Raw genomic sequence first — 27,996 nt, 5'->3', positions numbered from 1 at the left:
TCACGGGGCAAGTTCGACCCCTCCCTGTTGCTGTCCCTCATTTGCAGGTGAGAATGACGTCACGGCGCTCTGGCGTTCCGAGTTCAGTTTGTAGACAATTACACGAACAGGATTTGCTAGACAGACGTCTTTTACTGCAACTGCAAAAGGACTGTTCAGAATATAGACAAAATATATCGTATATATTTTTGGGAATGCACATCCAAGCATCAATGGAGCAACGCCCAATGTTCAGATGATGTGTGAAAGGAGAAACCTTTGGGCAGATCACATTAGGTTACCTGCAACCCAGCCGAGGCGGTGAAACTGAAAACGAGAAGAATCTTTGGTAAGGAAACATATTCTTAACTGATTCTGTTCAGTGGGTAATTAATCATGCGTAGTCTTATTTTGAATGCCCAACTCAGGTTTATAGCTACTAATTGATTTTGGAGAGAAAACAACAAGCTATTCACTCATATAAGCTACGTGTAAGTCAATTTACCTGAGTGTGGATGTATTGGTCTAATTTTAGATTGCTTGTTAGGGTAAGAGCTATAAAACACACGGTGATTCGTCCGCGCGGACATTCAATTTACTGCGTTACCCTAGGTAGCTTAAGTTGCTGTCCAGCTACAAATGCACTGTTTAAAACTATAACGGATGATGCTATTAGTTATCGAAGTTTACTAGCTAATTTTATTTATATATATATATATATATATATATATATATATATATATATATATATATAGTATAGCCTAGCCTAGCCTATCAGTAATTTACCTGAACGTTTACGAACAAACATTAGGTTTCTAATGTTAACGAGCTTAATGACCTAACTTAGGCAAAAGATGACACTTCCGCAAACGTGCGCAAAGCAGAAATGTAGCTGTATTTTCTTTGACGGCGTCAGGTCATGCCTTAGTAAAATTTGCAGTCTCAAGGTTCATGAATGTCACGTAAGCTATATTTTAATTTCAGTGACGGCTTAAATGACAGCCACTGCACTCATATTCAAATTCAAATGTAATTTGATGTTGTGTCGCTAGTTACCTCGATTGACGGCGATACGCGGTGACACTATCCATTGTAGATACGGTGTGACTAAAAATAGGCTATTTGTCCAAAAGAAAATATTGCCGTTTATTACTTTTACAATTTTGCTTGTATTGTACTATTTGGCAAGTGGTTAAAAGTATGTTAGGTCTGCTGCTGTACATAAGTAGGCCTATATAGGTATTTAAAAGAAGGGAAACGCGCGTGAAGCCAATAGGGAGCCAATCAACCCGGTTTTACCACTGTTTAAACATACTGCTACGACACTTCCCCGATAGCTTCACTAGGGTGACTTGTGCTTGGGACATGCATCTTAATAATAATGATAACAACAATTTCATTTTGCGCCTTTCAGCCAGTATAGCACGAACTGGTTCACAAAATGAAAACAATGACAAGATTAATTTAAATGAACGTCACCTGGGCTTGCACCTTGAATGTTTCTGGTCGGCCATGTTTGATTACCTTAATTATTTAACTCTGGGTTGATTGTCTGTTCATAATAATAATAATAATAATAATAATTTGTTGAACACCCTGGAAAATAATGTTCCCTGAATATGAGTATATAAGAATACCAGTATGAGATTTTCTGAAAGCTTAAACCTTTCAAATCTTGCACAGTATTCAGCCTCTTTTGTGTTTGTAGAGTCAACATCATTTGGACACCGCAGCAATTTTTTGGCAGATGTACAGGAGTTAAGTGAGGAGAACTGTTTGTAGAGATAATACTAGGCCAGTCTCGTGCATCTGCTCGTGTTGTCAAGGAAATAAATGGAGGGAAAGATACAATCCCTTATTAATACAAGTCCCAGATTAAAAGGCGTCATTTTAATTGGTCTGTTTTTGTCAGTTTGCTTCTCTTTCTATGCTGCTACCTAATGTTTTCCATTTAGAGGTTTGGCATGACAGGTGTGGAAGACAGTAGTAGTGCTTTTGGAACAAAGGGTTGCAGGTTTGGGGCCTGCATTGACTGCTGCTGTTTCAATTCAAACCCAAATTGCTTCTGTAAATATGAAGCTGTACATCTGCCTGAGGTAAAATGTCTGCCAAATGAGTTCCCCTGGATATATACTTTGTTACCAAAAGTATGTGAACACTGAAACATCACACCCATATGTACTTATTGAACATCTCATTTCAAAATAATGGGCATTAATATGAAGTTGGACCCCACTTTGCTGCTGTAACAGCCTCCACTCTTCTGGGAAGGCTTTCCTGTAGATTTTGAAACATGGGTGCAGGGATTCGCTTTCAGCCACAAGAGCATTAGTGAGTTTGGGCACTGATGTTGGGCATATTAGGCCTGGCTCGCAGTCAGCATTCTGATTCATCCCAAATGTGTTGTGTGCAGGCCAGTCAAGTTCTTCCCCACCAAACTCAGCAAACCATTTCTTTATGGTCCTTGCTTTGTGCACGGGGACATTGTCATGCTGAAACTGGAAAGGGCCTTCCCCAAACTGTAGCCACAAATTTGGAAGCACACAATTCTCTAGAATGTCATTGTATGTTGTAGCATCAAGATTTCCCTTCACTAGAACTAAGGGGCCTAGCCAAAAACATAAAAAATTGCCCCAGACCGTTGTTCCTCCTCCACCAAACTTTACAGTTGGTACTATGCATTCCGCTAAACCCAGATTCGTCCCTCGGACTGCCAGATAGTGAAGTGTGATTCATTACCCCAGAGAACGTGTTTCTACCGCTCCAGAGCCGAATGGCGGTGTGCTTTACACCACTCCTGCCGACTCTTGGCATTGCATATGGTGAGCTTAGGCTTGGGTACAGCTGCTCAGCCATGTAAACCCATTTCATGAAGCTGTTGACAAACACTTCTTTTGCTGACATTGTTTCCAGAGGTAGTTTGTAACTCTGTATTGAGTGTTGCAACTAAAGACTGATGATTTTTAGCTACATACTACACACTTCAGAACTCAGCGGTCTCGTTCTGTGAACTTGTGTGGCCTACCAGTTCACGGCTGAGCTGTAGTTGCTCCTATACATTTGTAGCTACCAGGGTTTTCCCTAGGCTTAGGCGCTCTCAACTATATTTTGGAACAGCGTTTTTTTTAAATATATGAAAAAACGCCTTGACCAGCAGTTTTCACCAGAAAAAGACGTGTGAACAGCCTAACTTTGGTTACGTGAGAACAGCCTAACTTTGTTTAGCTACCAAGCCACGTTAGATACTAACGTTAGTTCAATCAAGATATCTTTATGTAACGTCAACTAACTAGCATCGCTGGCTAACGTTGTCATAAAATTTTTCCCGACCGTGAAAACTGGATTACTTGTTTACATTTTTGACAGATGTGGCTAGTGGGTAAATCGTTTCCGTCGCAGCACTTTCAACACAAGCAAAATTGGAAGCGCTATCCTAAAATTTCTTCTTACCGTGAACAGTGCCTGACCCGCAACCGTAGTAATGTCACAGCGTCACAATTATATCGAGAAATACCATCTTTGGGGAAAAAAATGCTATATTCTGTAAATGCATTTAACCTACCATGCATAAAAACGCTCGTCAATCAACCGCTTCTATTTATAAAGACATCAGCGCGGAGTGTTTAAAACCATAAAGCCACCTCTCCGTTTTTTTTTTTGTCAGGGCATCACCGTTGTTTTTACATTCATTCTGATATGTCGCCTAAATGCCTTTTTACGTTCATTCGGCTTAAGGCGCTCCCCAAAATCACTTAGGCGTGGCGCATAAGCCTTCCTATGGTAGGGAAAACCCTGGCTACATTTGGCTGGGGAAGCTCTAACGTGGCAGAAGTTTGATGAACTTACTTGTTGGAAAGGTGGCATTCTATGACAGTGCCACGTTGAAAGTCTCTGAGCTCTTCGGTATGACCCATTCTACGGCCAAGGAGATTGCATGGCTGTACGCTTGATTTTATGCTCCTGTTAGCAATGGGTGTGGCTGAAGTAGTTGAACCCACTAATTAGAAGTGGTGTCCACATATTTTTCGCCATGTTGTGTATATGTTAACTGGTGTATTACAAGTGAGGAATTGAACCCGCAGCCACAAAACTTAGTACAGAAGACCAAGGTGCTGTGTATGGATAGGAGCCAGGTGCTTGCTTTGACATAGAGGGCTGACTTCGGCGCACGTAGTGGAAGTGCACCTGTCCCTCTCTTCTGTGCCAGGCAGGTCAATAATCATTTTCTGCAAATGGTTCCCACCTGCAGCTCATTGCTTACCTCCTTTTCACCTTCCTTTTTCCACCCCTTTTTCCCTAGAGATGGCAAGTAATGACCGAGTGGCGATTCTGACGGAGGACGAGGAGGAGCTGAAAAGGCAGTATGTCCTGGCCGAGCCATTTGGGACCCTGTCCCTGGAGCAGTCAGGGGAACCGCCCTCATGCCCTTCCTCCCCAGCGGGACCCTCCTCTGAGTCGCCTGTCCCCCCATCAACAGACGGCATGACTTGCCTAGAGAGATGCTGCCTGAGGATCAACAGCCACCTCCTCATCTCCAAGATCTTCTACTTGTTTTTCTATGCGGCCTACGGCTCCCTGCACCCCCTGCTGGCCGTGTACTACAAGCAGCTGGGGATGACGCCCAGCCAGAGTGGCTTGCTGGTGGGCATCCGGTATTTCATCGAGTTCTGCAGCGCGCCCTTCTGGGGAGTGGTGGCCGACCGCTTCAAGAGAGGAAAGGCCGTGCTGTTGTTCTCTGTGCTCTGCTGGATCATGTTCAACTGCGGCATCGGCTTTGTCAAGGAGGCCGGCATGACCTGCACTGAGAAGAGCCCGACCGCGGCTCCCCCAAACTCCTCGCTCTCCGTCCCGCATTCCAATGGCACCAAAGCCCTCCTGCACCCATCAACCAATCACAACAGGCGTCGCCGAGGTGCAGGCGAGGATCTCTTCGGCCTGACCCCGCTTTTTGAAGATCTGGCATCTGTCTACAGCTCCCATCGCCGGTACGTCAGAGACGTTGATGCCAATGCCACTGCTTCTCCCTCAGCCGTGGATAATGTGACTGAGCCTGTAATCAAACGCTTGGCCACTCCTGTCGCCATCACAACCACCGCTGCTTCCCCCACTCATAATACAATAGCAGCAGCAACTTCAGTACATCCATCCCTGACCAACACCTCCATGATGACCACCACCAGAACCCCGATAAACATTAGCACCCATGCTGCCACCACCACCACCCCCACCCACACCCCCACCACCACTACCACCACCACCACCACCACCACCACCACCACTCCAACCACTACCCCCAGACCCAAAGATTACATTATTACCTACAACAAAGACCAGGTGGAGAGCATCTTCCTCGTCATCCTGCTGGTCATCATCATCGGCGAGTTCTTCAGCGCCCCCGCCGTCACCATCGTGGACACGGTCACGCTGCAGTACCTCGGTCGACACCGCGACCGCTACGGGCTGCAGAGGATGTGGGGCTCCCTGGGCTGGGGTCTGGCCATGCTCTCCGTGGGCATCTGGATCGACCACACCCACATCAAGCCCTACATCGACGGTGACGGCTGCATCCTGCCCGACTACAAGAACTACCGGATCGCCTTCATCCTGTTCGGGGTTCTGATGACCTTGGCTCTGCTGGTGGCCACGCGCTTCGACTTCGACGTCGGCGACCGCAGGGCGTCGGAGGTCATCGCGCATGCGACCCAGAGCCCCTCTTCTCCCGAGGGGGGTTCCGAGGAGGCCGCTGCCGGCAGCGACGGTGCCCGGGAGTCGTTCCACTACCGGGACCTGATCCGGCTGCTGTGCAGCGTCCGCTACGGGACCGTGCTCTTCGTAGCCTGGTTCATGGGCTTCGGCTACGGCTTCGTCTTCACCTTCCTCTACTGGCACCTGGAGGACCTGAAGGGCACCACCACGCTGTTCGGCGTCTGCTCGGTGCTCAGCCACGTCTCCGAGCTGGCGGCCTACTTCACCAGCCACAAGCTCATCGAGCTGGTGGGCCACATACGGTACGTGCCATCTGGGGATAGGGGAAGGCTGGAGCTGTGCGATGCCTGCCCACTGTTTATCTCTATATTTACAGGGTTACAGTATCGAGTGACAACCATTTTCTGACCTGCCCTCAGGGACAGCATGAATTGGAGCATAGAATTGTAGAAGGCAAAATGGAGGGCATGTCCCTACTTTGAAAACCAGTAAACATTTTATATGTTTTAAGGGAAGCTGTCGTTGTAACAGGCTCTACAGTTAATTTATGGAAGCTGCATCGAGAATAAAGTTCCAAACTTTCCCTCCCAAGTTCCCTTGTCAACGAGAGGAAATCTGTGAGTGACAATACGTTCACGGATATATTTTGGCTACAAGCACTGTGCTGCCTTAAATAAGTGAATGAAAATAAGTAAATGAAAATGTGTTCACATTTAATTGCATTTTTTTATTGAGTCACTTTTTATTTTGGTCAAAGTAGGCCGGTTAGCCTACTCGTCGCCTGTTGAAGGCATAGCCAGGGTCAACAAAGGGACGCGCCCAATATTGTCTGTCGCAGATTATAATTATCCACCTATTTACACAAGATTTATTGTGAAGTTTTTCTTCAGTCAGGCAATGGACTTTAGTTCCTGTTAACTGAGTTGCTATGTACACTTGTGACGGGGACGTGATATCAATAGCCTATTTAACATCACAGAACATTTACCAGTTTAGCACACATTTCAGTGGACAATGATCTGTCATTACATTAGGCTATTAGCTATTCTGCTTAACCTTCTCTTTCTTTTTGAAAATATATTAATAAGCCTGTAGGAATTTTAATGAAATGATGTGACACCAGAGTTTGCTATTAAATGTCATTTATTGAAGAGAGTAAATGATCACAACACAGAAGTACACCAGGCAAAGCATGGCAGGGCAAATACAACATAGGGTTCTTTAAGTACCAGCTTTATACCTCCTACCTGAAATTAAATTCTGGCTTCTATCTACCAATCACGTGTCAGGCAACCAAATGGTCACTATCACCACTCAATATGTTTCTTGGAAGCCTGGGCCGGATTATGACTAAGTGAGCCCTGGGGCTGTAACAGCCATTAGACTGTGTACTGGAAACGTTGTACACAGCAGACATGGCCATAGAGCGTCCCTATGCCACAGAAGGATGTGGTTCAGTGGTAGGCACGTCATGTCTTTTTTGTTTCTTTTTCACGGGGACTTGCCGCTACAACGGCCCAAAAGACAAACAAAAAAAAAAACCGCAAAAGAGAACCGGCGGTAGTCCATGCGCCGTCATATCGCTGAGTTTGGCTTTAAATGTTTTTATTTAATTAATAACACTTTCATTTTCATTTTGGGGCCGGTCTGAAGTGCCCCTTAAAGTGTTGGGCCTCTGGGCAGCTGCCCTTGCAGCCCTTTTGGATAAGACGGCCCTGCTGATAGGCCATCAAAAGCCTTTGTTCTTATTCAGTGTTGTCCTCATTCAGTCTTGCACACACTGAAACTGCAGGCAGATTGCAGACACCCAACAATCTTCCCTTCCCTGGGTAAAGCTTAGTTTTTGTGGCGTCCTATCAGACTGTGTCAGCCACAACTACACTGCCATTGGTCTGCAGTCACTTCCAGACCATCACTGCCCTGATGACGAGTACTTTATCCGGTCATTCCCTCTACAGATCCACGCCCCTTCTCTACTTTAATATGAAAAGCCTTTTCCCTTTTGTTGGCTATCTGTGTGCATATTGGCAGGTGGTGTCACCGGGCTGGGAGAGGCAGTACTGTCTGACAGTGCCCCGGGGCATTCGACAGTCTGGTGCTACATTGAGAATGGATGGATAGAGAACTTGACCCGCTCGATAACGACGAGCGCAACTCCGGTCTGTGGGAGGGAGGCTGCGTTTTCCTGTGAGATCCGCGATCGGGCGTGGCACCGGCGTCTCCGGCGTTTCTCAGCCAAGAGGCGCGGCCCTCTCTGGCCGTTACCCACAATCCTGCTGCACAGACACACCCGTTCGCTTGCCGATAATCGCGTCACGCTAGCGCTGAATGTTTCCTGCATAGGCGGTAATAAAACGGCGGGCGTGGTCTTTCGTCTTGCTTCTAGACTTAAGCACAGTTTATCGATCTATTGCATTTTCCTTCAAGCGGAGGGATGCTTTTCACTTTGAGCCAGCAATTCTACCCTCTGGTCAGCAGAAGCAGTGAATCATTCCAGCGCAGAAGGTTTTTTGGAATTTAAAAAAACATGATTCGGTGGACACCACAGAACCAGCTGGTGGCCAATCGGAGGCCCTTCTGTCCTTCGGTGCAGTGTTCTGCCCTGCCGTACCGCTGCTCGCGCACGTGTGCTCTCCCTGGCTTGTGACACTCGGGCGCCTGCCCTCTGCGCGGCTGATCTTATGTGGCTAATTATGCCACGGCCTTGGAGTGAAGCGATGCTTTATTTCAGTGGAAAGCCACACTGGGCTGATCAGGATTGAAGTTTTGATCAGTTATGTTCTCTGGCTAGCAGGACTGTGGGGCGCTAGCAGGAGCCTGTAGTTATGGCAGGGTGGGGAGCTGGCAGGATACCGTAGTCAAGGCAGTATGGGGCGTTAGCATGAGCCTGTAGTTATGGCTGTGTGGGATGCTAGCAGGAACCTGTAGTTATGGCAGTGTGGGGCATTAGCATGAGCCTGTAGTTATGGCTGTGAGGGATGCTAGCAGGAACCTGTAGTTATGGCAGTGTGGGGCATTAGCATGAGCCTGTAGTTATGGCTGTGTGGGACGCTAGTTGGATACTATGGTTATGGCAGTGTGGGGTGCTAGCAGGAAGCTGCAGTTATGGCAGTGTGGGATGCTAGAAGGAGGCTGTAGTAATGGCAGAGTGGAGCGTTAGCAAGAGGCTGCAGTTATGGCAGTGTGGGATGCTAGCAGGAGGCTGTAGTAATGGCAGAGTGGAGCGTTAGCAAGAGGCTGCAGTTATGGCAGTGTGGGATGCTAGCAGGAAGCTGCAGTTATGGCAGTGTGGGGCGCTAGCAGGAGGCTGCAGTTATGGCAATATGGGGTGCTAGCAGGAAGCTGTAGTTAAGGAAGTGGAGGATGCTAGCAGGAGCCTGTAGCTATGACAGTGTGAAACATAGGGCAGGGAGACATCTATTCAGCTGCGCACATGCCCACTCAGGAATTTCAGACGTCACAAGACACCCATTAAGGGCCTTGTCACGCAGACGCTTCCATCTCCGCGAGAATTCTCCATTCTCCCCGCGTACCTAGCATTAGGGCACATTCGCGCTTCCACAAACAGGGGGATGATTGTCATGGCAAAGAAGCAAGGAAACAAGGTACGGGATTGTGCCAGAGGCAGTTCTGGGAAATGCAGTCACGCTCTCCTCGCTGTCCTTTGTTTCGGCTGTCCGGCACTCGGCTGTCCGCTCCCCTGAGCTGCTGTAATTCGACGCTGCCTCTCCGTCCCTCCAGTACTGCCATCTGACAGCGCTGATAGACTGGCCCCCCCAGCTCTTCATCTCCATTCAGAACGCACTGCAATCCAGTCCAGGGCCGGGCAGTCCATTAAATGATGTCGTATTCTCATAGCTTCCCTGTTCCGGTCCAGTTTCTCCCTATTTCCCTGGCTGTCAGGTTTGGTACATTCACTCCACAAGTAGAACCAAGTCCATGAAGGCCGTGGGGAGAAGTGACATCAGCTGATAAATATAATGAAGTGTCCATTTTTCCACAGAAAGTGTCACATCTCTGCTGAATTGCTTGGGTTAAAGAAAGCCTGGGGACCTAAATTGAAATTGTAGGTTCATTAATGCTTATTTTGGCAACCTGTCTATATTAAACTGGGGTAATTCATCATATTTGACATGTTTCATGTGCGTGTGTTTGTGAAGGCTGCAGGTTCGAATCCCAGGAAAGGCACTGCTGTTGTGTCTGACTTGGTGAACAGGAATTCCCAGCTGTAATGTGTGTCATAAAACCTGTTTACCCTATGTAGAGTGTGTTCAGCTCAGTGGATAAATGGTTGTATTGGTGGACTGTATTCACTGTGGCTCACTGTCTGTCTGTCTGTCTGTTTTATCGCAGGGTGCTGTACATCGGTCTGGCCTGTAACACAGCACGGTACCTGTACATATCCTACCTAGAGAACGCCTGGATCGTCCTGCCGATGGAGGTGCTCCAGGGTGAGCTTAAACCAGGCCGGTGCCGGCTGCACCAGGCTTCATGTGTTTGGATCTGAGGGCATTTGAGCGAGAGAGAGAGAGGGAGTATTAGAGGGAGAGAGAGGGGGTATTTCAGGACAGACAGGAACTCTCTTTTGTTATTTTAAACCCCTGCTCTTCCGACGCCCTTTTCCGGGAGAAAATTCGCTTTCTTCCTCCTCGTCCTCACCCCCCTCCCCCCCCCATCCGCTGCTAGAGCAAATAAACACGGCTGTATCTCTGCCCCGCCCCCGGTGCTCGTGGCTAACAGGCGTGGCGGCGGGGAGGCTTAGCAAACAGGTTTGGCGGCACCTGAATAGTCGTCTTCAGAGGAGTTTCGGCTGTAGGCGACAGAGGCCGGCCTCGCGCGGCTCACACCCAGGTTAGGCGTCTCGCGTGTTCTAAACACGCAAGCCTCTGAAAACACCCAGCTGTGACGTCATCCCTTCTGAGGCCCCCGGGGGTGCTTATTTTAAACAGCTGTCAGCTAGTAGCACGATCGACTGTGAGAACAGTTGCACTCAGACCTAACGATTTATTTGAATCTGTATTCAAATACTTGTAAATGAAGAAATTCATTTTCAGTTCTTCTGAACATTGCCATTTGCGAAATATAGCGTGAGAACTGTTTGTTGACATTATTCTTTCCTCATTTTCCTGCCTGAAAGTGCAATTTAAGGGCCAACTCTGCGGTGAGTCATTATTTATAAAATGGTGAAAAAAAAGAATTGGACTTGATCTTGGGAGCTGGACGATTTACAGATACGGCAGTTTCCAAAGGCATGTCCCTGCTGTACATTTTGCATTTACATTTAGCTCATGCTCCTACCCACAGCAATTTGCACATCTCTATAGTATCCATTGGTACAGCTGGATATATGCTGAAGTAATTCCGTTTTACGAACCTACGCTCAAGGGATACAACAGCAGAGAATCGAACCCGCAACCTCTGAGTTACAAGCCTGGTTCCCTAACCATTATGCTAAACAGCTGCCTCCTGTCAGTGGCAGGGTCTGAGTGAGAATCCCCCCTCCCCGTCGACCTCGGACCGCACCACGAGCTATCTGCTTACCGCCCCGCATGCATCCAATAACGATCTGTGACTGCAGACATGCGTTTCACATGACGCCGTGGCGACCTCCTTTCCCAGTTAACCGTCAAGGTGCCGAGCTGAGCCTCGGAGCCGACGGCGCACTTCAGCTGGGGTCTGCGTCGGCTGGAGGCCTGCGGTCGGTTTAGTTTAGCCTGCGCCTGTGAGGGGGGGGTCTTTTGCTTCCTGCTTTTCATCTTGTTCTGGCACTCCCTGTTCCCCTGCCGCACACACACCCCGGGTGTTGGGCCGTTCATGTGGATGTAGAAGCAGATTTGAATCGGTGGCAAGCCCCCATTGAGGCCGCTGTTCCGGGAACAGCTCGGACGGTAGATAAGCAGGCAGTGGGGGGTGGTGCAGAGACTGGTCTTTGTGCATTGTGCTCTGGGACAAATAGGCCAGGCCTGTCTGCCACTGACACTGTCTTCACAGAGCCATGTGAACGATGACAGAATGAAATGCTAGACCCCTGCTGCTGCTGTACGCGTGGTGCCCCCCACTGGCTCCTTGAGGAAATGCTTGAACAGGAAATACTGTTGCAGGTGGATGGAATGTCAAAAGTTCATTCCCAAAGAGTATTCTTGCTTCATTGCTATGGGATATATTTACGGATATATTTACAGTTTTTATTCTTTAATAATGAATAGCCACACTATTTTGCACAGGAACTTTCTGGCTATCTGTCATGCTGACAGCGTCTAGTTGTGACTGTGTGCCGTACTGGCTGTGTGCGTGTTTTCACGACAGTGTGTCATACTGATGGTGAGTGTGCATGTGACCGGCCTGCGCCGTACCAAAGGTGTGTGTTTGCAACTGTGTGCCGGACTGATGGTGTGTGTGTTTGAGACTGCGTGTTGCTCTAACAGTTTGTGCATTCGAGACTGCGTGTTGTACTGACAGTGTGCCTGTTTCAGACTGTGTGTGTTGTACTGACGGCGTGTGCGTTTGTGTCGACAGGAGTGACGCACGCCTCCGTGTGGGCGGCCTGTATCTCGTACCTGAGCGCCGCAGTGCCCCCTGAACTCCGCACCTCAGCGCAGGGCATTCTGCAGGGCCTGCACCTGGGATTGGGGCGTGGCTGTGGAGCCATGGTGGGCGGGGTCCTGGTCAACTACTTCGGTATGGATGTCTGTGCAGCTGCGCTAGCAACTGAACATACAGTACACCACCACTTAAAGACTCACCTAGTGCCATAAACATTTATATACCACTTTTAACCAGATGGAGTAACTGACCTTAATGCCACTTCTATCACCTTTAACCACATACAGAAACATAGCATGTGACGCTTATAGCCAGTTACAGTAGTTACCTGATGTCTGAGGTGATGATGGCGGGCAGTCGTCTGAAGGTTAGGCTTCTCAGAAAGCCAGTAAGGTGGAAAGAATTTACCTGGCACCCATCCAGATTATCTGATTGGCCAGCGCCAACGCCGTGCTGCAAACAATGAACTCCATGACATCTGCCCTTAGCAAGGTTGTGTTACTGCAGTAATGTTTCTCTCACTGTGTGTTCGGGGCTGGATGAGACATATTGGAAAAACCTTTGCAGTGTTGCACATTTTGTATTAATCAGTTTTGAGTAGTGATAGAAATATGGAGAGGTCCAGAAATGGGAAGAAACCCTTTGTATGGTGACTGCCACATTTTACTTGCCGAACTGTAAACCTGGATCAATTTAAGTGTATCAGTTGTAGCTCTGTGTGCAGGGCTTTATCACAGAGGGCCCTCTGACCTGTGTGTGTGTCTGTGTGCACTTCAGGAGCGGCAGAGACCTTCAGAGGGATCGGAATGGCCTCCCTAATCATCCTTCTCATCTTCTCCTTCATCCAATATGTAACAGGACAGAACCAGGGTAAGGGTGAGTCCAGTATGTAGCGGGATAGAACCAGGATAAGAGCGAGTCCAGTATGTAACAGGACAGAACCAGGGTAAGGGTGAGTCCAGTATGTAACGGGACAGAACCAGGGTAAGGGTGAGTCCAGTATGTAACGGGACAGAACCAGGATAAGGGTGAGTCCGTTATTTAATGGGACAGAACCAGGGTAAGGGTGAGTCCAGTATGTAACGGAACAGAACCAGGGTAAGGGCGAGTCCAGTATGTAACGGGACAGAACCAGGGTAAGGGTGAGTCCAGTATGTAACGGGACAGAACCAGGGTAAGGGTGAGTCCAGTATGTAACGGGACAGAACCAGGATAAGGGTGAGTCCGTTATTTAATGGGACAGAACCAGGGTAAGGGTGAGTCCAGTATGTAACGGAACAGAACCAGGGTAAGGGCGAGTCCAGTATGTAACGGGACAGAACCAGGGTAAGGGCGAGTCCAGTATGTAACGGAACAGAACCAGGGTAAGGGTGAGTCCAGTATGTAACGGGACAGAACCAGGGTAAGGGTGAGTCCAGTATGTAACGGGACAGAACCAGGGTAAGGGCGAGTCCAGTATGTAACGGGACAGAACCAGGGTAAGGGCGAGTCCAGTATGTAACGGAACAGAACCAGGGTAAGGGTGAGTCCAGTATGTAACGGGAAAGAACCAGGGTAAGGGTGAGTCCAGTATGTAACGGGACAGAACCAGGGTAAGGGTGAGGTCACTGCTTCCTCCTCTGTCAGGTTTGTCAGAGGCTGCAGGCTTTCACACACTGGCAATAGGAAACACGGAGGCTCCTCTGTGCTGTCCACACTGACAGCTGAATAGCCTTGACCCCGTTTCACCCATCTCTATTTCTGTTAGTCCTGTTCAATTTTGAATTCAAAAGAACTCAACAGCAGTGGCACTATGATAACATTTCATCCTCTGTCTCTCTCTCTCTCTCTTTCTCTCCATCTCCCAGAGGACAAGATGCTGGCTGAGAACATTCCAGTTCCGTCCAGCCCAGTCCCCATAGCAACCATCGACCTGGTCCAGAGCCACTCGGAGCTGGCCTCACCCAGGCCAGAGGCCAAACTGCCCCCCAAAAAGACCAAGCACCAAGAGGAGCAGGAGGACCTTAACAAGCCCGCCTGGGTCATCTCCTCCTCGCCCTGGGTCACCATCGCCTTCGCCATCTACCAGATCCGAGAGATGGTCACCTTGGCCCGGACCAACCCTTCCACAGAGGTACAGCCTCTGCAGGTACAGTTACACCTAGGCGTGGGCAAAGGAGCATTTCTGACCTGTATGCTGATATGGTCATAGGGACGTTTTGATGATGGTCACTTGCTGGCTCTATATGCTGGATTCAGCATAAAGAGCCCTTTGACCTAGGGATGGGTGATATCATAATGGGCGATATCATGATGTCTTTCATATTATTGATGGTATTTGGTTTTCCAATACAAATTACACACGTAAATGGAAATATACTGCAACTGTTGATAAATAAGGATAAATTGAAAAGCCGTAATAGATTTCACTATTTTTACTTTGAACATGAACACTGGACGGGCTGAAATATTGAATAATGTTAAAGAATCAGATGGTAAACATCTTTTTAAAAATGCCCATTTGCAACCTGCAAATGTTAGTAAACAAAATATTCATACAAAATAAGAAAAATGATTAAACTGGATTACTTGTGTAGTACCATGCTGTATTCACAACTTGCATGTGACGTTTTACTGTAGTGTTTGATTTTCAGAGACCAAACTATTTCCACACTGACGATGTACCCCTAGTTTTTCAGACCTCAAAGTTCTCTACACGTGTTGTTTGCAATCACACTATTTCATTTTTTTAATGAAATGGTGCTGATTCGTTCAAAACGGACAAACGAATAATTCACCTCAAGTTGACATAGCAAATTCTTTGTCATAGTGTTGCAATGTGCATTTTAAAAATAATTGCTTGATGTGAAACGATAAAATATAGACACCAGTATTTTAAAACCGCATACCGTTGCATGAATTCATACCAGTATACCTAAAAATAAGGTATAGCCCTACTCCTGACCTGATGCTGCCTGCATGCATTTGAGAGACAGTGTTCCCGTTTGCAACTCCACACTACTGTATACCTGTCGCATGACTAATGCCCACCTGTTGTCACATTTGCTTAGATGTACTATTCTTGCACAAGCTATGACGCAGGAAAGTTTATTCATTTAAATGCCATTTTAATGTCATGTTCGCTGCCTGAGCAACCCACTTTCTTTTATGTAAATATATATATATATATATATATATATATATATATATATATACATATATTTTACGTAATGATGCTACACAAGTACAAGTACTGGGGAAGATGGGGGTCATGAATTGAATCCAATGGTGTACCCCATAGCTGGATGGGCTTGGCGTTCTCAAGAGAGCTACAGATGGTAACCCAAGAAGGCTAGCCTGCATAGGCGTGTATTAGGAAAGCTTGTGTGTGTCTAGACTCTCTGACATGTCACCGCCTGTACATTGGTGAGGGGCATGCAGAGGCTGGTTCAACCGTGTTTTCGGAATCCAGACCCTCTCTTCCCTACCGGACGTACCCGTCTGTGGGTCTGCTGAATTACTGTGGAGCGCTTGAACTGAACATGTTTTTTTTCTCCCTTTTTTTCTCCCATGCTTTTATGACCCCTCAGAAGAAAGGTGAGAGAGGTTTGCAATGTTCAGTGTGTCAGTTCAGTGTGTCATTTAGTTTTAGTTTCGCACAGGTGTGCGGATGAGTCTGTCTTCACTGAGGGTTGTGAATGGGCTGTTTCTCCTGTTGCAATGCATTTAAAGGGAACCTCCGCTGGGGGAACATGAACTCCGAATGCTGAAAATGATTCATTCGTTCATTTGAGAGAGCCTCTTATTTGGTTCCCATCTCAAAATTGACTCGACGTTCGCTGGCGTAGCTCGCTCTGTCTTTTGAAGAAGAAGAACCATTAACTGCTGAACAGAGCTTTCAGTACCGTCCTGTGAATTCAAGAGCCAGTCGGATTTGCTTAGTGGTACAGGACACTGCCTTGACTCGACGACAAAGACAAATGCAAACACATTCATGCAAATCTGCAACTGTTAAAACCCGCTAGATAGAACACTCATTCAGTATGGGACACCTTGAGGCTAGGAGAGGTGGTGATCTTAAAGTGCATTGCTCCATTCTGTCTGTAAACAAAGGCTTGGCTTTTTAAATGTGAGTTTCTCTTTAAAACCCTAAATTAATCTGGTGTTCACTGTTTATGTGATGCAAGTACAAGAGTCTAATAAAAAACATTCACTGTACCATACATATACAGTAAATATTTGTGTGTTTATAGTCCTGTGCTACGGGTACCTATAATGTGCACTGATTATACCATAACCATACCAGGAATAAAACATTAACTTTAAGCTCATTTTTGTGAAACTGTAGTTATATTAAGCAGTTCAGATTTGATAGGCTGTTGAGCTGAAGAGTTAAATTATATTCATTAAATGTTTCTTGTGGCGTTTCTGTGGCATAAGCATCCATAGAGGTAGTACCTACCTAAAGTCACACTGTTTTCTGTTTTGTAGGAGACAAGTGATCCTGTTACTCTGTGTCCCCTCAAAGAGGAGACCACGCCCCCAGCACACCACCCTGACACATCCCAGCAGCCCCCACCCCCAGTGGAACCTGGGAAGAAACTCACGCCACTCCCAGAAAATTGAGGTCCATCCTCCCATGCCCTCAAGTAACCCCTTTAACTACCTTCAGCAGTGTGGACTGTAATTGGGGTAAAGGGCTAACCTGCCTGGCTGGTCTGACCACATTTTAACTCCAGCCACAAGAGGGCAGTCACTGAGGCGTCCTGCCCGATTGATGTTGGGTGACTGTCAAACATCATTCCGGACCATCACAAGGAAGAACTTCAGCGTTTATAAGGAAACCCCCCCACCCCCCATTGTAGATAACATCCCTGTTGTACTGTCGAGCTGGACCCAGGCTAACCCGGCACAGCAGGGTTATGCTTCCATTCCTTTACTCACAACCAGGGCCATGCTAGACGCTGTCATTAGCCCAGGTTTAGATTACCATCCGGACTTCACCAACAGTCCAGTGTGGAGATCCTGAAACAGCTAGAATACAGTAGGTTTTCTTGTAAAGTTTTTAGCACAGGAATTCTGTGAGAATTGACACATCTCTAAACCACACCCCCTACACCCACAGCTCACTCGAATAAGCTAGTGGCAGTATTGCTTATGTGCTTAAACTAGACAAAACTTTGTTCAGATTAAAAACCAGAGGAACACAGCGAGGTGGCAGCCTGCTTCCGGCTCTACGGCAGAAAAGAGGTTTTGGAAGCCCTTGCTCTGCAGATGTGACAACTGTCGGTCACAGTCGGATAGCGCCTTATTTTACCGGCTCTCCCCACTGCCCGAAGACCAGGCTCACTGCTGTACGGGGATAGGACCCGAGTGACATCCCTGCCCTCCATTGTATTTATATTTAATGTTATTTAAGCCGCAAGGAGTGCCTGGTGCGGGCGTCACCTGGGAAGGGACTTCACTTTGCGTGCCCTTGAGTACAAATCCACCGCTTTCGATGGCAAAGATTTGTGGACTTTGTAACGTGTGATGACCCGACCCGAATCTCTTGCCATTTCAAATCGTGACCTTACTGTGCTTGTGTAGACTACTGACTTTTTCAGGAAATTCCAAGTGTTTTAAACGTGTTGGGGGGGGGGGGGGGTGGCGGCGACGGAGCCATCACGCTGACTTCTGAGTACTAATGAAGGACGAACTGACCGTGGTTTTAATTGCACTTTGTCTGTGTACCCGAGGAGTGCTTGTACTCCGCTCTGTGTGCCTTCTGCTTACCGTCTGCCCATGTGTACCCGCTCTGTGACCTTTAGGTTCTGTACCGCCAGGCAAGCCGTTTACATTTACGTGTTTTAAAGAGAATGTGCTATAAAATACACAGCGAACCAGAAAATAAGACCAAGTCCTGTTTTATTAATCATTTTCAAAAGTAGCCACCTCACAGTCTGCATGGCAGGAGCTTTCTGATATGTATCTGTATAGTCCAAGGAGTCTGAATATTATGCTAGTATTTACAAAAATACTTTTTTAAAAACAGAGAATCAGTATACCAAAGATCCATTATACTAGTCTTACCCAAGGTTTTCCCCCTGAGGGTTTTCTAAAAATCCTTTTTAAAAAATAAAAATAAAAATCAGCACACAGCAGGGTGGTATGATGTTGGTTGGCTTATTCCTGAGAGTTACACTAGAGGGCAGTAAAGAACAGCATCGCAGACCTGGACATGACGAGAAGGCTCTACAATATCCAGGCATTCTAAACGTTCTCACTGCTGCAAGCTAAGTAAAACCACAGTTCTTTTAAAAATGGCAGGATTTGTCTTCCAACAGATGATCTGAAGACTAAGATTAGCATCATTATCATTAGCGTCATAAAAAAACAATTATGGCTACCTCTGTGATTTGACTGATAAACTGACATGCCCAAGAGCAGTGGTCTCAAACTCCTGGCCTGGAGGGCTGCAGTGTCTGCATGTTTTTTTGTATGTTTCTTTTCAGTCAGCAGTCAATTTAGACCTTGGAATCCAGCTATGTGGACCCTGTAGCCAATCAATGACTTAAATTCTTAAGTGCAGCAACACACCGAAACCTGGCAGACATCGCAGCCCTCCAGGATTTGAGTGTGAGAGTCCCGCTCAGCTGGATCGGGATGTCACGATGAAGATGAGGTGTGGCCCTCCAACCCAGCCCCCGGCCCACACACACACACGGCTGCTATTTGGCATGAGATGTGATTCCGACAGCCGCGTACCATTAATTCCTGATAACTGCCCGCTTGCATGACCTCTGTGATGTCATGAATTTACAGGGAGTGACTATAAAGACCAAAGGTGGACAGTCCAGGGGTCAGAAAGTAAAAGTCCTGCCATGTGTTTCTTCCACCGTGACCCATGAACTCAGCCAGCTGATTTCACCAGGTAGTTCTGCCTCCTGGCTTTAGAATTGTGCTAATGAGCAAATCCAGGTGATTGGAACAAAATACTGGGGAGGACTTCTATTTTTTTAACCTGGATTTTCCACCTCTGCTAAAACACAGTTGGAGGAAGAAAGTGGCACCGGCTGCATGCCATCCAATGGGATTATGAAATTATTTTGGCACGCAATTATAAAATCGACCATACGGGTAGCTGTCATTCACACTGAGGAGGACCAAATCAACCAAAATTCATCTGCAGAGGTGTGCAAAGGGTGATGTTAGAACAGCTCCAGATCTTCTGTCATTGTGGCGTCTGAGTGGGGGGTGTAGGGGAGAGCAGGGTAGGGGCACACTGGGGGGGTGTAAGCAGGAGGGAGAGCTACAGCGCGACTGGCAGGGAGGGAGGGGGTGGGGCTACAGAGAGGGGCAGGGCTGTGCAGAGGGATGGGCGGGGGGAGGGCCTGGGCAGGTTCGTAGTACTCTAGCTCATCCTCGCTGAGGTCTTCTCCGCGCCCGTGCTGAGGGGCCCCTCTGCTCGACGGCGCCCCCCGGCCTTGACCGGGGAAGAGCATGCCCTCGTAATATGCGCCCCCTACCCCGTACTGCTGGTCGTGCGTGTTCGACTCCTCAGGGGTGAGGTGCGAGCCCCCCCGCAGGAAGCTGGCGAACCTGGGGAGGAGACGGGACGCGTGGTAAGTTCCGCCCACTTTGAGCCATGTGCACAAATTCGAAAAAGCAGCCTATTCTCAGCACAGACACACCATTGTGACGGGATTAGCCAGAGCGTATGGGCAACTTTACAGTATACAAGCCGCTAATGATAAATCCTGACTTGCGAAAGGCTGCCTTTGTTACCACGACAGCGATGTGCGTCGTCGTCGTCACCGTGGTGATCCGCCCTACCTTTGCGGCGAGCGCAGCCTCAGGACCGTGTCCCAAGCAGGGAAGTCCGGGCTGGTGCAGTGCACCCTCAGCGCCTCCAGGGAGGCTCTGGTGTGCACCTCCCCCTGCTCCCTGTACTCCTCTTCAGTCAGCAGTCGAGCCCGGGGCCGCCGCCTCCTGAACAGGCCCTTGACGGAGCGAAGGAGCCGGCCAGTTTGGCTGCGGAGTTGAGGAGGGCAAATACCATTTTTAAAAACCTCACTGAGCATAAGGGAAGTGGATGAGTCTGGATGTGCACGCTGCTCTGAACAGTAGCCTAAGGATGACTGAAATGGTTGTGTGGTGTTGTAGGCCACAGTGCTTCAGTCCTCTCTTATTCACTCAGGGTTTTAACTCCTTAGAACTGGAGAATTCATTTAAAAAATTATTTATTTCCTACTTCAGCAGCTCTGAAGTGCAAAACAAAAAACTGATTAATCGTGATCATGAAATGTATGTGCTACACATATGAGCACTTTAGTGTGACTGAGGGGCTCTTTCCAAAAACTTATTTCATCCATCCCCGTTTCTTCACAAATTATAACTGCATACTGCATTACTGTATACTATACAGCTATAATGGCTATATTATTATTTTTGACAACTAACAAAAAATGCATACCTATCAAAATAACAAAAATATATCTAATCCCCAAATAACAGTATATAGTACACAATTTAATAATGTTGAATATGGAGTCAGAATTTTGAGGAGGGGGAGGCAACTTTATGAACAGCCAATTCCCCTCACAGGGAAGAAAGTGTGGTTTTTTTATTCCGAAGAAGGAAAGAAAGGTTTTTAAAAAAGCATTTGTACACTAAGGGCCTGATTTACTAAGACCTTTAGCATGTCCAAAACCTTTCAGCACATGCATAACTAATAACATAACCAGTGATTAGTCACTGTATTTGTTTTGCACCAATCATTGGTAGTTTTACTAGTTTTGCGTGTGCAAAACGTTTTTGCGTACGCTGAAGGTCTTAGGAAATGTGGCCCTAAGAGCGCTGTGCCAGTGTACCTGCAGGTGGCCAGCAGGAGTGTCCCCAGATACGGGATGAATTTGAGCCCCAGCAGGACCGCCAGCACAGCGTAGCACGCTGTGGGGTAAGTGATGCCGTGGTATATCATTCCCATGGCGATAATCTGCAGCATCCAGGTCATGAGGACCAGGGTTCGCTCGTCTGTGATTGGACCGCGCTTGTAGCAGACCGCAAAGCTGATGACACCTGACATCAGTAGGTAACCTGTAGGAGGAGAGAGTCATGCTGGGAAAAGCAGGCCAAACCACCATACCCACCCCCCCGTTCCCCCCCAATCGCAAACCACACCACCTGTATAACTGAACGGCTGGTGGGTCCAGCTATCAGAAATCATATTCATTTAGAGAATTTAAATGTGTGTGTATGTGTGGGGTGGTATGACTTAAATTGTAATTCACTGACCTTTTTGTTATACGCACAGAAATATTTTTCCAGTTCCAATATTATTTTTTTTTGGGAGGCAGCTGATAAGCTTCTGGGGGCAGCATGTCTCTCCACGGTAATGGCAGCAGAAACGCCAAAGTTAATGACTTTAATCAGATGCAATAATGTAAATTTTATTTGTAGGTGAAAATTCTTTGGATGCAGTATGCAAGAGCCTCAGGGGGAACCTAAAGCTTTTCTCTGAAGAATGATTTAAATGTTGAGAACTGTGAACTCATTTAAAATTGAACCCTAAGGAAATGCCAAGTGCACACCAATTTAATGGCCCTTACAAGCTTGATTTACAAATGCACAATACCTTTGCGGAAAAGCCCTCCGAGCCTTGTTACCTTGAGCTGAACTTATGGACCATTATAATTATGAAATCAATATGAGCAGGAGCCACTGGATTGTACACTCACCCAGAACTTCTCTCCAATATATAGATATGACCTCTTCCCAGTTTGCTAGCAGCTGCTGGAACCCCAGGTAGGACAGGCTAGAGCTTGCACCGAACAGCATCAGAAACAGCCCCCTCTACAGGGGTGGAAGAGAAATAGCATCAGAAACAGTCCCCTCTACAGGGGTGGAAGAGAAATAGCATCAGAACCATGAACGCAGTAGGCTGGTCTGAGCATGAGCTGACAAACCTACACATGGCACAAAAAATAAAACAAACTTCAGCTAAACTTCTGTCTCTACACTGATAAAGATGCACATATTCAGTAAGAGATATTACGTCAAGCAAAGACGGCAAATTATTTCTTCACATCACGTGCCTTCCAGAGATTCAATGAAAGCACTTTGATTTATTAATGTGGTACATTAGCCACCAAGCAAAAATGAACAAATCCAAAATGTTCACCATGTCACAGCTGCATGACAAAATATCATGAAATGACAGGTGCAACCACAACCAAAGAGTGGAGTCTGGTGGAGCACTTACCTTTGGTATGAAATTCTTCAGCACAAAAAGGAGAAAAATTAATATTGAAATCACACCCAGGGAAACTCCTGCACTGTAGTAAAACAGTGAACTCCTGTTAAAAGAAAAAACAATGCAGAACTTATATTACAGGACACAACTGGTTCACAACTTTAAAAAAAAAAAAAGAAGAAAGTTCTGGTAATTGATAGTATTTTGGCTACATTATTTCACCTATATGTCTGGTTTGTGATGTAGTACTGGAGTTAGTAAATTGGTCTCTGACCCAGAGGGTTAGCACCGACTGTCCCGTGAGCAAAGCATTGTCATGAATTGCATAATTTGGACAATGTGGGGGAAAGGGGGTAAATACATTGTTTATGAATAACTGTCTAAATAATACAATAATGCAGTCACTTATTTCACCTCAAGCAAGGTGACGCTGCTAGGCAGCGTAACAAAACAAGAAGCCTGGCCTTGAGCCAATGTGGTAAGTTTGCTCTGCTGCAGAGCAGATCAGGGTTCACTTGGTAATATGGCAGATAAGCCTCCTTAAAAATCCTCTACTGCAGATATAGAGCTGGACCCAGTATTATCTATGTAATTAAATCTAAAATCAATATACTGTCTTAATTATGTAGTACAAGAAAGTTGTTCAGCTAATTTACAAAAAACTGAGAAAAAATTGAGAAAAAACTTTTTTTTTTTAAATTAAGGGGCGGATTATTTGTGCCATGTTGGTAATTTAAAAAACCACTTACCTGCACACTGTTCCAGCGAAGTAGAAAAGGGTGACTCCGATTATAAACAAGCCAAAGTGTACTCTGTTAAGTTCTGAAAATGACGAGCATAAAAGATTGTACATTAATCCATTTACTGATTCCACAATGTATAACTCCTGCTATATTTTTCACATTCTTATGCTGTAGGCTATTAAAGTACAGTGATGTCATCTTACTTTTGGCGGAGACTTCCAGGGTGTACTGAATGCTGGCCCTTTTCGACTTAACCATGAAACAAACGTCCTGGTCGACGAGGGGAATTTCCAGCCTGTTCTCTTCAGAAGAGCTGGATGGCCAGTAGTGATCAAATAAGCACCTAGACAGCGTGATGACGTCGTCCGGCTCACGACAGTTCCGCGTTTCCATGGGGTACACAAGGCGGACGCCATCGTCACCTATTAAGCGCACCTGGGCCACAGAACGAACAAGTTACAACATGGTCCAATGGATAGGAATGATCTGACCCATAAAGATGTAGCATACGACTTAAGCTTTTGAAGAGTAGTTTTTTTGGGAATGTTCATCTCGAAATTCTAAGTGAGTGTTCTAGAACTCCATTTCTTTCAATTATCGGTGATGATTGTTACATCAGCATTCGAAAGTTCAGTTAACATTCTAATCACATCATCTTACATCTTAAATAAAATAAGAGTAATGGTACAGAAACTAAATGAAACGCGTTTCGATCATGATAGGTACTAGTCAGTAGACATTTCGGCAACACAGTTGGCTACCTGGAATGTGGACCATATATCTTTCCATTTAATCACTGTGCCTGAGCTGTAGCAGAAACATCTACCGCCGTAATGCGTTGAATTCTCATTTCCTTTTAGATATGTGCAATCTGAAAGGTAAACAATAGTATGGAGATATCAGTTACATCATTGGACTAAATTGAAAATGTCCTACTAAATTATGGGCTGGTGTACGTAACAGGTTTTCGGTGGAAAACTAAGATGAAATTAACACATCGCTGACTTGCTAACTCTTTTAATTTGGTTAGAATCTGCTTTCACGGAGGTGCAGACTGAAACAGCATTGACAATTTATTCACTCAACTGTAGCTAGCTGGCTACACTGAGAAGCATGCAGTTGCACAGCTGAAATCCATAACATTAGCTACCCAGCCCAGCTTAGCCATACAACTCCATAGCTTGCATATTCATAACACGGAAGTGCCACCGGAGAGTTTGTCAGCAACACATAATGCTCAAAACAATTTGGCTACGTACTGTACAAGGGAATATGTGTCCATACCTGGATACGAATATCCGTAACTCCCTGCAGAACGATGGCAGAAAATAAATATAAGGCCTAGCTTCAGAAGCACTCTTCGTAGAGCTGCATCGATCATGTTGGCTGGCTGTAGCTAGAATAGTTTCAAATTCGGAGGTTTTCTTTGCGTGGTCAGACCTAATCAAACGATGGAACGATGGTGCTACACAAAGAACAATGCCTGAAGCGGAGGTTTACGAGATACGTCAATTAAAACGAATCATGCCATTCGCGAATTGCTAAATAAAGGTAGCTGTAGACTTTTGATTTATAATCTTCCAGAGAACCGCAAATTCTAAAAGGAGTGTATGCCAATCAAATTAGCTCAACGTGTCTATATCCTCTAGTTTGGTCTTAAATATAAACCGAATGTAGCTGCTTGGCTAGCGATAGCAACTAGTGATACTTTTTAACGCACAAGAAAATACTATTATAATGTAGTGGTAATATTCTCTCCTTTCTCGTTTATACCTGTTAACTAAACGACTTTTCTGAGCAACTAAGTAATTCGATACATTGTGTTCTCTCGCTCAACTGCCACTCGCCCTCTTGTGGTATCATGAAACGTTTCAAGTTTTGGTCCCTACATGTCATTACAATGCTGCATTTAGCAGGCGCTGGTGTCCAAAGCCATTTAGACGGATTACGTTTTTACATACACTGCATTGCATTGCTGAATACTTTACTCAAGCAATTCAGGTTATATACGGCAGTAAATGTGGGGGGGGGGGGGGGGGGGGGGGGGTAAATTGTGCACCTGGATAATTTGTGCACAATTGTCCTGGATGGAGTGATTAATTCTGCTGTTTCACAGCAGGGCCATGCATCAAAATGACCCTGCTGGAGCCCTTTCATTCAGGAACAACCCCTAACTTGCATCTGTACTTCTCTCAGTGTGAGAGGCGTTATCAGTTTCTGACTTGGGTGTTGGAAGTAGGAGGAAGTAAATGCCAATGCAGGGGGTGGACGTGCATATTAAACTCTTTCAGAGTGACCTAGAGCAATGATACCAGCATGAAAATCTCTAAAACTGCTGAAAGTAGTGGGCTATTTATTTCTCTTTCTGCCTGAATCCTGCAATACCACCATCTTGACATCCTCCTCATAAATATTGGGATGGCAGACATGCCCCATGCCTATACAGCACTGAGAGTTTGGCACTTTTCAGGCTTTCCGACAGAAATAGCCACAATGACCACAGACTCTCAGCCCTAAAGAACGTTAACTTCTGTACCTTCTGACCTCATGTAAACACACAAAATTCAGATGCAACTTCACATTTCCACATAATAAAGCCCCAGTCCTGGGTTATTTTGTGTTTTTCCTTTTTTTTCCTTTTGTCATCACAAATGCTCCAGTCTCGCAATCAATAATTCTCCCCATTGGACACTTAGCTGCATCTGATGAAAGTAATCTGGTCTAAGTAGCCAACTGCAGGATATCCAGTTGCAGGGTACTTGGATACGTTGACAAAATGGACATATAAGGAAGTGTACATGTGCCAATATGTTTGAGGGTCGAATAAAGTTTAGCCAAATAAGTAGCCCAAGGAATTATTTATTTTAAATAATTTGTAAAAATCTTATTTGTGAACACAGTTTTCTGAACAAAGTAATGCTGCACCGGGTGACACCATCAGAGGGGGGTGACACCAAAATGAGTGGCAATAACTTTTTGTGCAGTGTTTTGTGTAGCAACGAGTTGAAACAGTTAATTTCTCCGATGCAGTTAACTGCCGGTTGAATTTAATTAGCGGCATTAATGTGACGAGAAGCGCTTTCTCTTTTGAATGCATAACACTCAATTCCTTGCGTCCACACCCCCCCCCCCCCCCCCCCACCCCCCCCCCCCCCCCCCCCCCCCAACCAACCCTAGTGACGCCACTGATTGTTAAAACATATAGTGTAGTCATTTTTTTTTTAAAACACAGCTGAACTGCAGATTATTTCCACTATAAATGATTGCCATTTCATACTTTCACATGACACATAAACATTGATTGACCACATTCTCTTCAGGTGAAAAAATAAGTTACATTAAATCATTGAGGAAACATTGCTTTTGAATAAATTTTGTTTAATTTGTGTGAGCCAAGACAGCCAATATTGTTTGTTATGACATGGCCTCATTTTGATATCAATACTTTTAACAGCAGGCCTAGATTTTGCAAATTTTAATTAATGACATAAAGACAGTGATTTGTATGCATGAGTGACTTGGCATTTTTATAGGTAGAAAACGTTTTTGGTTGAGATACAATCTTGACAGTTGTGTGGTGTGGGACACTGATTCTTTTTTTTTTGTTCCACTCAAAGTTTGTTTGTTCAGCCTGTCCTTTGGTCTGACTGATTTCTTCGCTTTAGGAATGGCCCAATTAAACCACTAAACAGTGAAAACACAGGCGGAAATGTGGTGCAACATTTAAAGCGTCTTGCTTGATGTTCACCGTTTCATTGTTGTAGCAAGATTTCATCACTGATAAGAGCAATTCAATCAATCTTGCTGTCTGGCCCAAGCGCACCAACGGTGTGATTTCTCTTTGTTCTCAAGCTTCGGGAGAGCATTTGAAGGTGATTGAACATGACAGCTCTGCAGTCTTTTGAGGCGAGCGAGACTGGTGCAGAGCGGTCGGAAATATGTAAAAATCTAACTTAAAAGAGGACTGTGAAAATGTCAGTTGCGTGCGTTCTCTTCCTCCTGTGAAATGGAAGGGGATTTTGTGTGGTGGGCGTGTGCAGCAGGCTGCCTTCTCGTTTCTTTAGGATGCTGATCCGACAGCATCTTCTCCCTAATAGGTACACCCACGCAAAGCAGAGGGCACGATGCCACATGCAGTACTCAACACAGAGTCTAACCTCTGACTAACGCTCCCTAGACCCTCTGACTAACGTGGCTTCACAGCATTTCTCATTTTCCTCAAATCTCTTTTTGAATAAAATGCACCTTTTTTTAAACTGGAAAGTAAACATGTCGGTGTCTGTGTGTGTGTCTCGGGACTTTTTTTTATTTAAAAAGGAGTAATGTACATTTCACTCCAGTCATGATTCATGGAGAGATGGAGATTATGATAGAAAAGAGGCAATTTTATGCCTGATGCAGAGTGTTTGCCTGACCGGATTTCTGTCACATCTTAACTAGGCAGGGCTCACGTCATGGGATTTGGAGTAAAACAGATTTGTGTTTGGGACCCTTGAGGAAAGCCCTTGAGGACTGAGGCTGATTTTAGATGATTTTCCTCAACTCCTCCTTTAATTTCACAGGTCTTGAGCCGTTTGCCTTGATGGTGGCACTTTCTCGATTGTGCCTTTGCCAATCTCTGGGTGAGCTCTGATGGCTTTTGCTTACCATGTGAAATGTACATTTACACGTTGTCTCTGGCTAAAATTGTCAGCCAGAAATGACTAGATCGTAAATGATAATGATGATTATGAATATTGTTATAATCACATTTTTAAAATGAATGAAGCAGCATTTTCTGAGCAGCTAATGAAAGCAGTCCCACCTTGGCAA

General features: G+C 45.9%; 2 protein-coding genes across 8 annotated transcripts; one reads left to right on the top strand and one right to left on the bottom strand.

Moving 5' to 3' along the window:
• Positions 1-43: 43 nt before the first annotated feature.
• Positions 44-18,097, top strand: mfsd6b (major facilitator superfamily domain containing 6b). Of its 7 annotated transcripts, none has more exons than XM_035409201.1 (8): positions 923-941; positions 4,280-5,987; positions 10,039-10,136; positions 12,202-12,363; positions 13,006-13,098; positions 14,076-14,341; positions 15,801-15,804; positions 16,699-18,097. In XM_035409201.1, the coding sequence occupies exons 1-8, from the start codon at positions 935-937 to the stop codon at positions 16,707-16,709; spliced, it is 2,349 nt and encodes a 782-aa protein (XP_035265092.1). In that variant the 5' UTR covers positions 923-934; the 3' UTR covers positions 16,710-18,097. The 7 variants fall into 7 exon arrangements, with proteins under 7 accessions (XP_035265087.1, XP_035265092.1, XP_035265091.1 ...); XM_035409200.1 differs by having other exon boundaries at positions 15,798-15,804; XM_035409199.1 differs by having other exon boundaries at positions 14,076-14,356.
• nemp2 (nuclear envelope integral membrane protein 2) lies at positions 18,098-25,018 on the bottom strand. The gene is made up of 9 exons (XM_035409202.1): positions 24,469-25,018; positions 23,946-24,055; positions 23,388-23,619; positions 23,191-23,263; positions 22,451-22,544; positions 21,927-22,041; positions 21,060-21,285; positions 20,023-20,220; positions 18,098-19,788 (listed from the first exon to the last, which is right to left on the bottom strand). The coding sequence occupies exons 1-9, from the start codon at positions 24,563-24,565 to the stop codon at positions 19,398-19,400; spliced, it is 1,536 nt and encodes a 511-aa protein (XP_035265093.1). The 5' UTR covers positions 24,566-25,018; the 3' UTR covers positions 18,098-19,397.
• Between the last annotated feature and the right edge of the window lie 2,978 nt (positions 25,019-27,996).

The sequence above is a fragment of the Anguilla anguilla genome, chromosome 3 (assembly GCF_013347855.1).
Source record: "Anguilla anguilla isolate fAngAng1 chromosome 3, fAngAng1.pri, whole genome shotgun sequence".
NCBI lineage: Eukaryota > Metazoa > Chordata > Actinopteri > Anguilliformes > Anguillidae > Anguilla > Anguilla anguilla.
This window is presented reverse-complemented; position numbering and strand designations above follow the sequence as displayed.

What these genes read in the sequence shown, in the direction of transcription:
- nemp2 (XM_035409202.1), bottom strand. Translation starts at nt 24,565, where the DNA reads ATGATCGATGCAGCTCTACGAAGAGTGCTTCTGAAGCTAGGCCTTATA. An exon ending in ATATATGGTCCACATTCCAG is followed by an intron (nt 23,620 to 23,945) that starts GTAGCCAACTGT and finishes TCTGTGGCCCAG; the next exon opens with GTGCGCTTAATAGGTGACGA. An exon ending in CCTGGAAGTCTCCGCCAAAA is followed by an intron (nt 23,264 to 23,387) that starts GTAAGATGACAT and finishes CGTCATTTTCAG; the next exon opens with AACTTAACAGAGTACACTTT.
- mfsd6b (XM_035409195.1), top strand. An exon ending in GCCGATGGAGGTGCTCCAGG is followed by an intron (nt 10,137 to 12,201) that starts GTGAGCTTAAAC and finishes TTGTGTCGACAG; the next exon opens with GAGTGACGCACGCCTCCGTG. An exon ending in GGTCCTGGTCAACTACTTCG is followed by an intron (nt 12,364 to 13,005) that starts GTATGGATGTCT and finishes TGTGCACTTCAG; the next exon opens with GAGCGGCAGAGACCTTCAGA.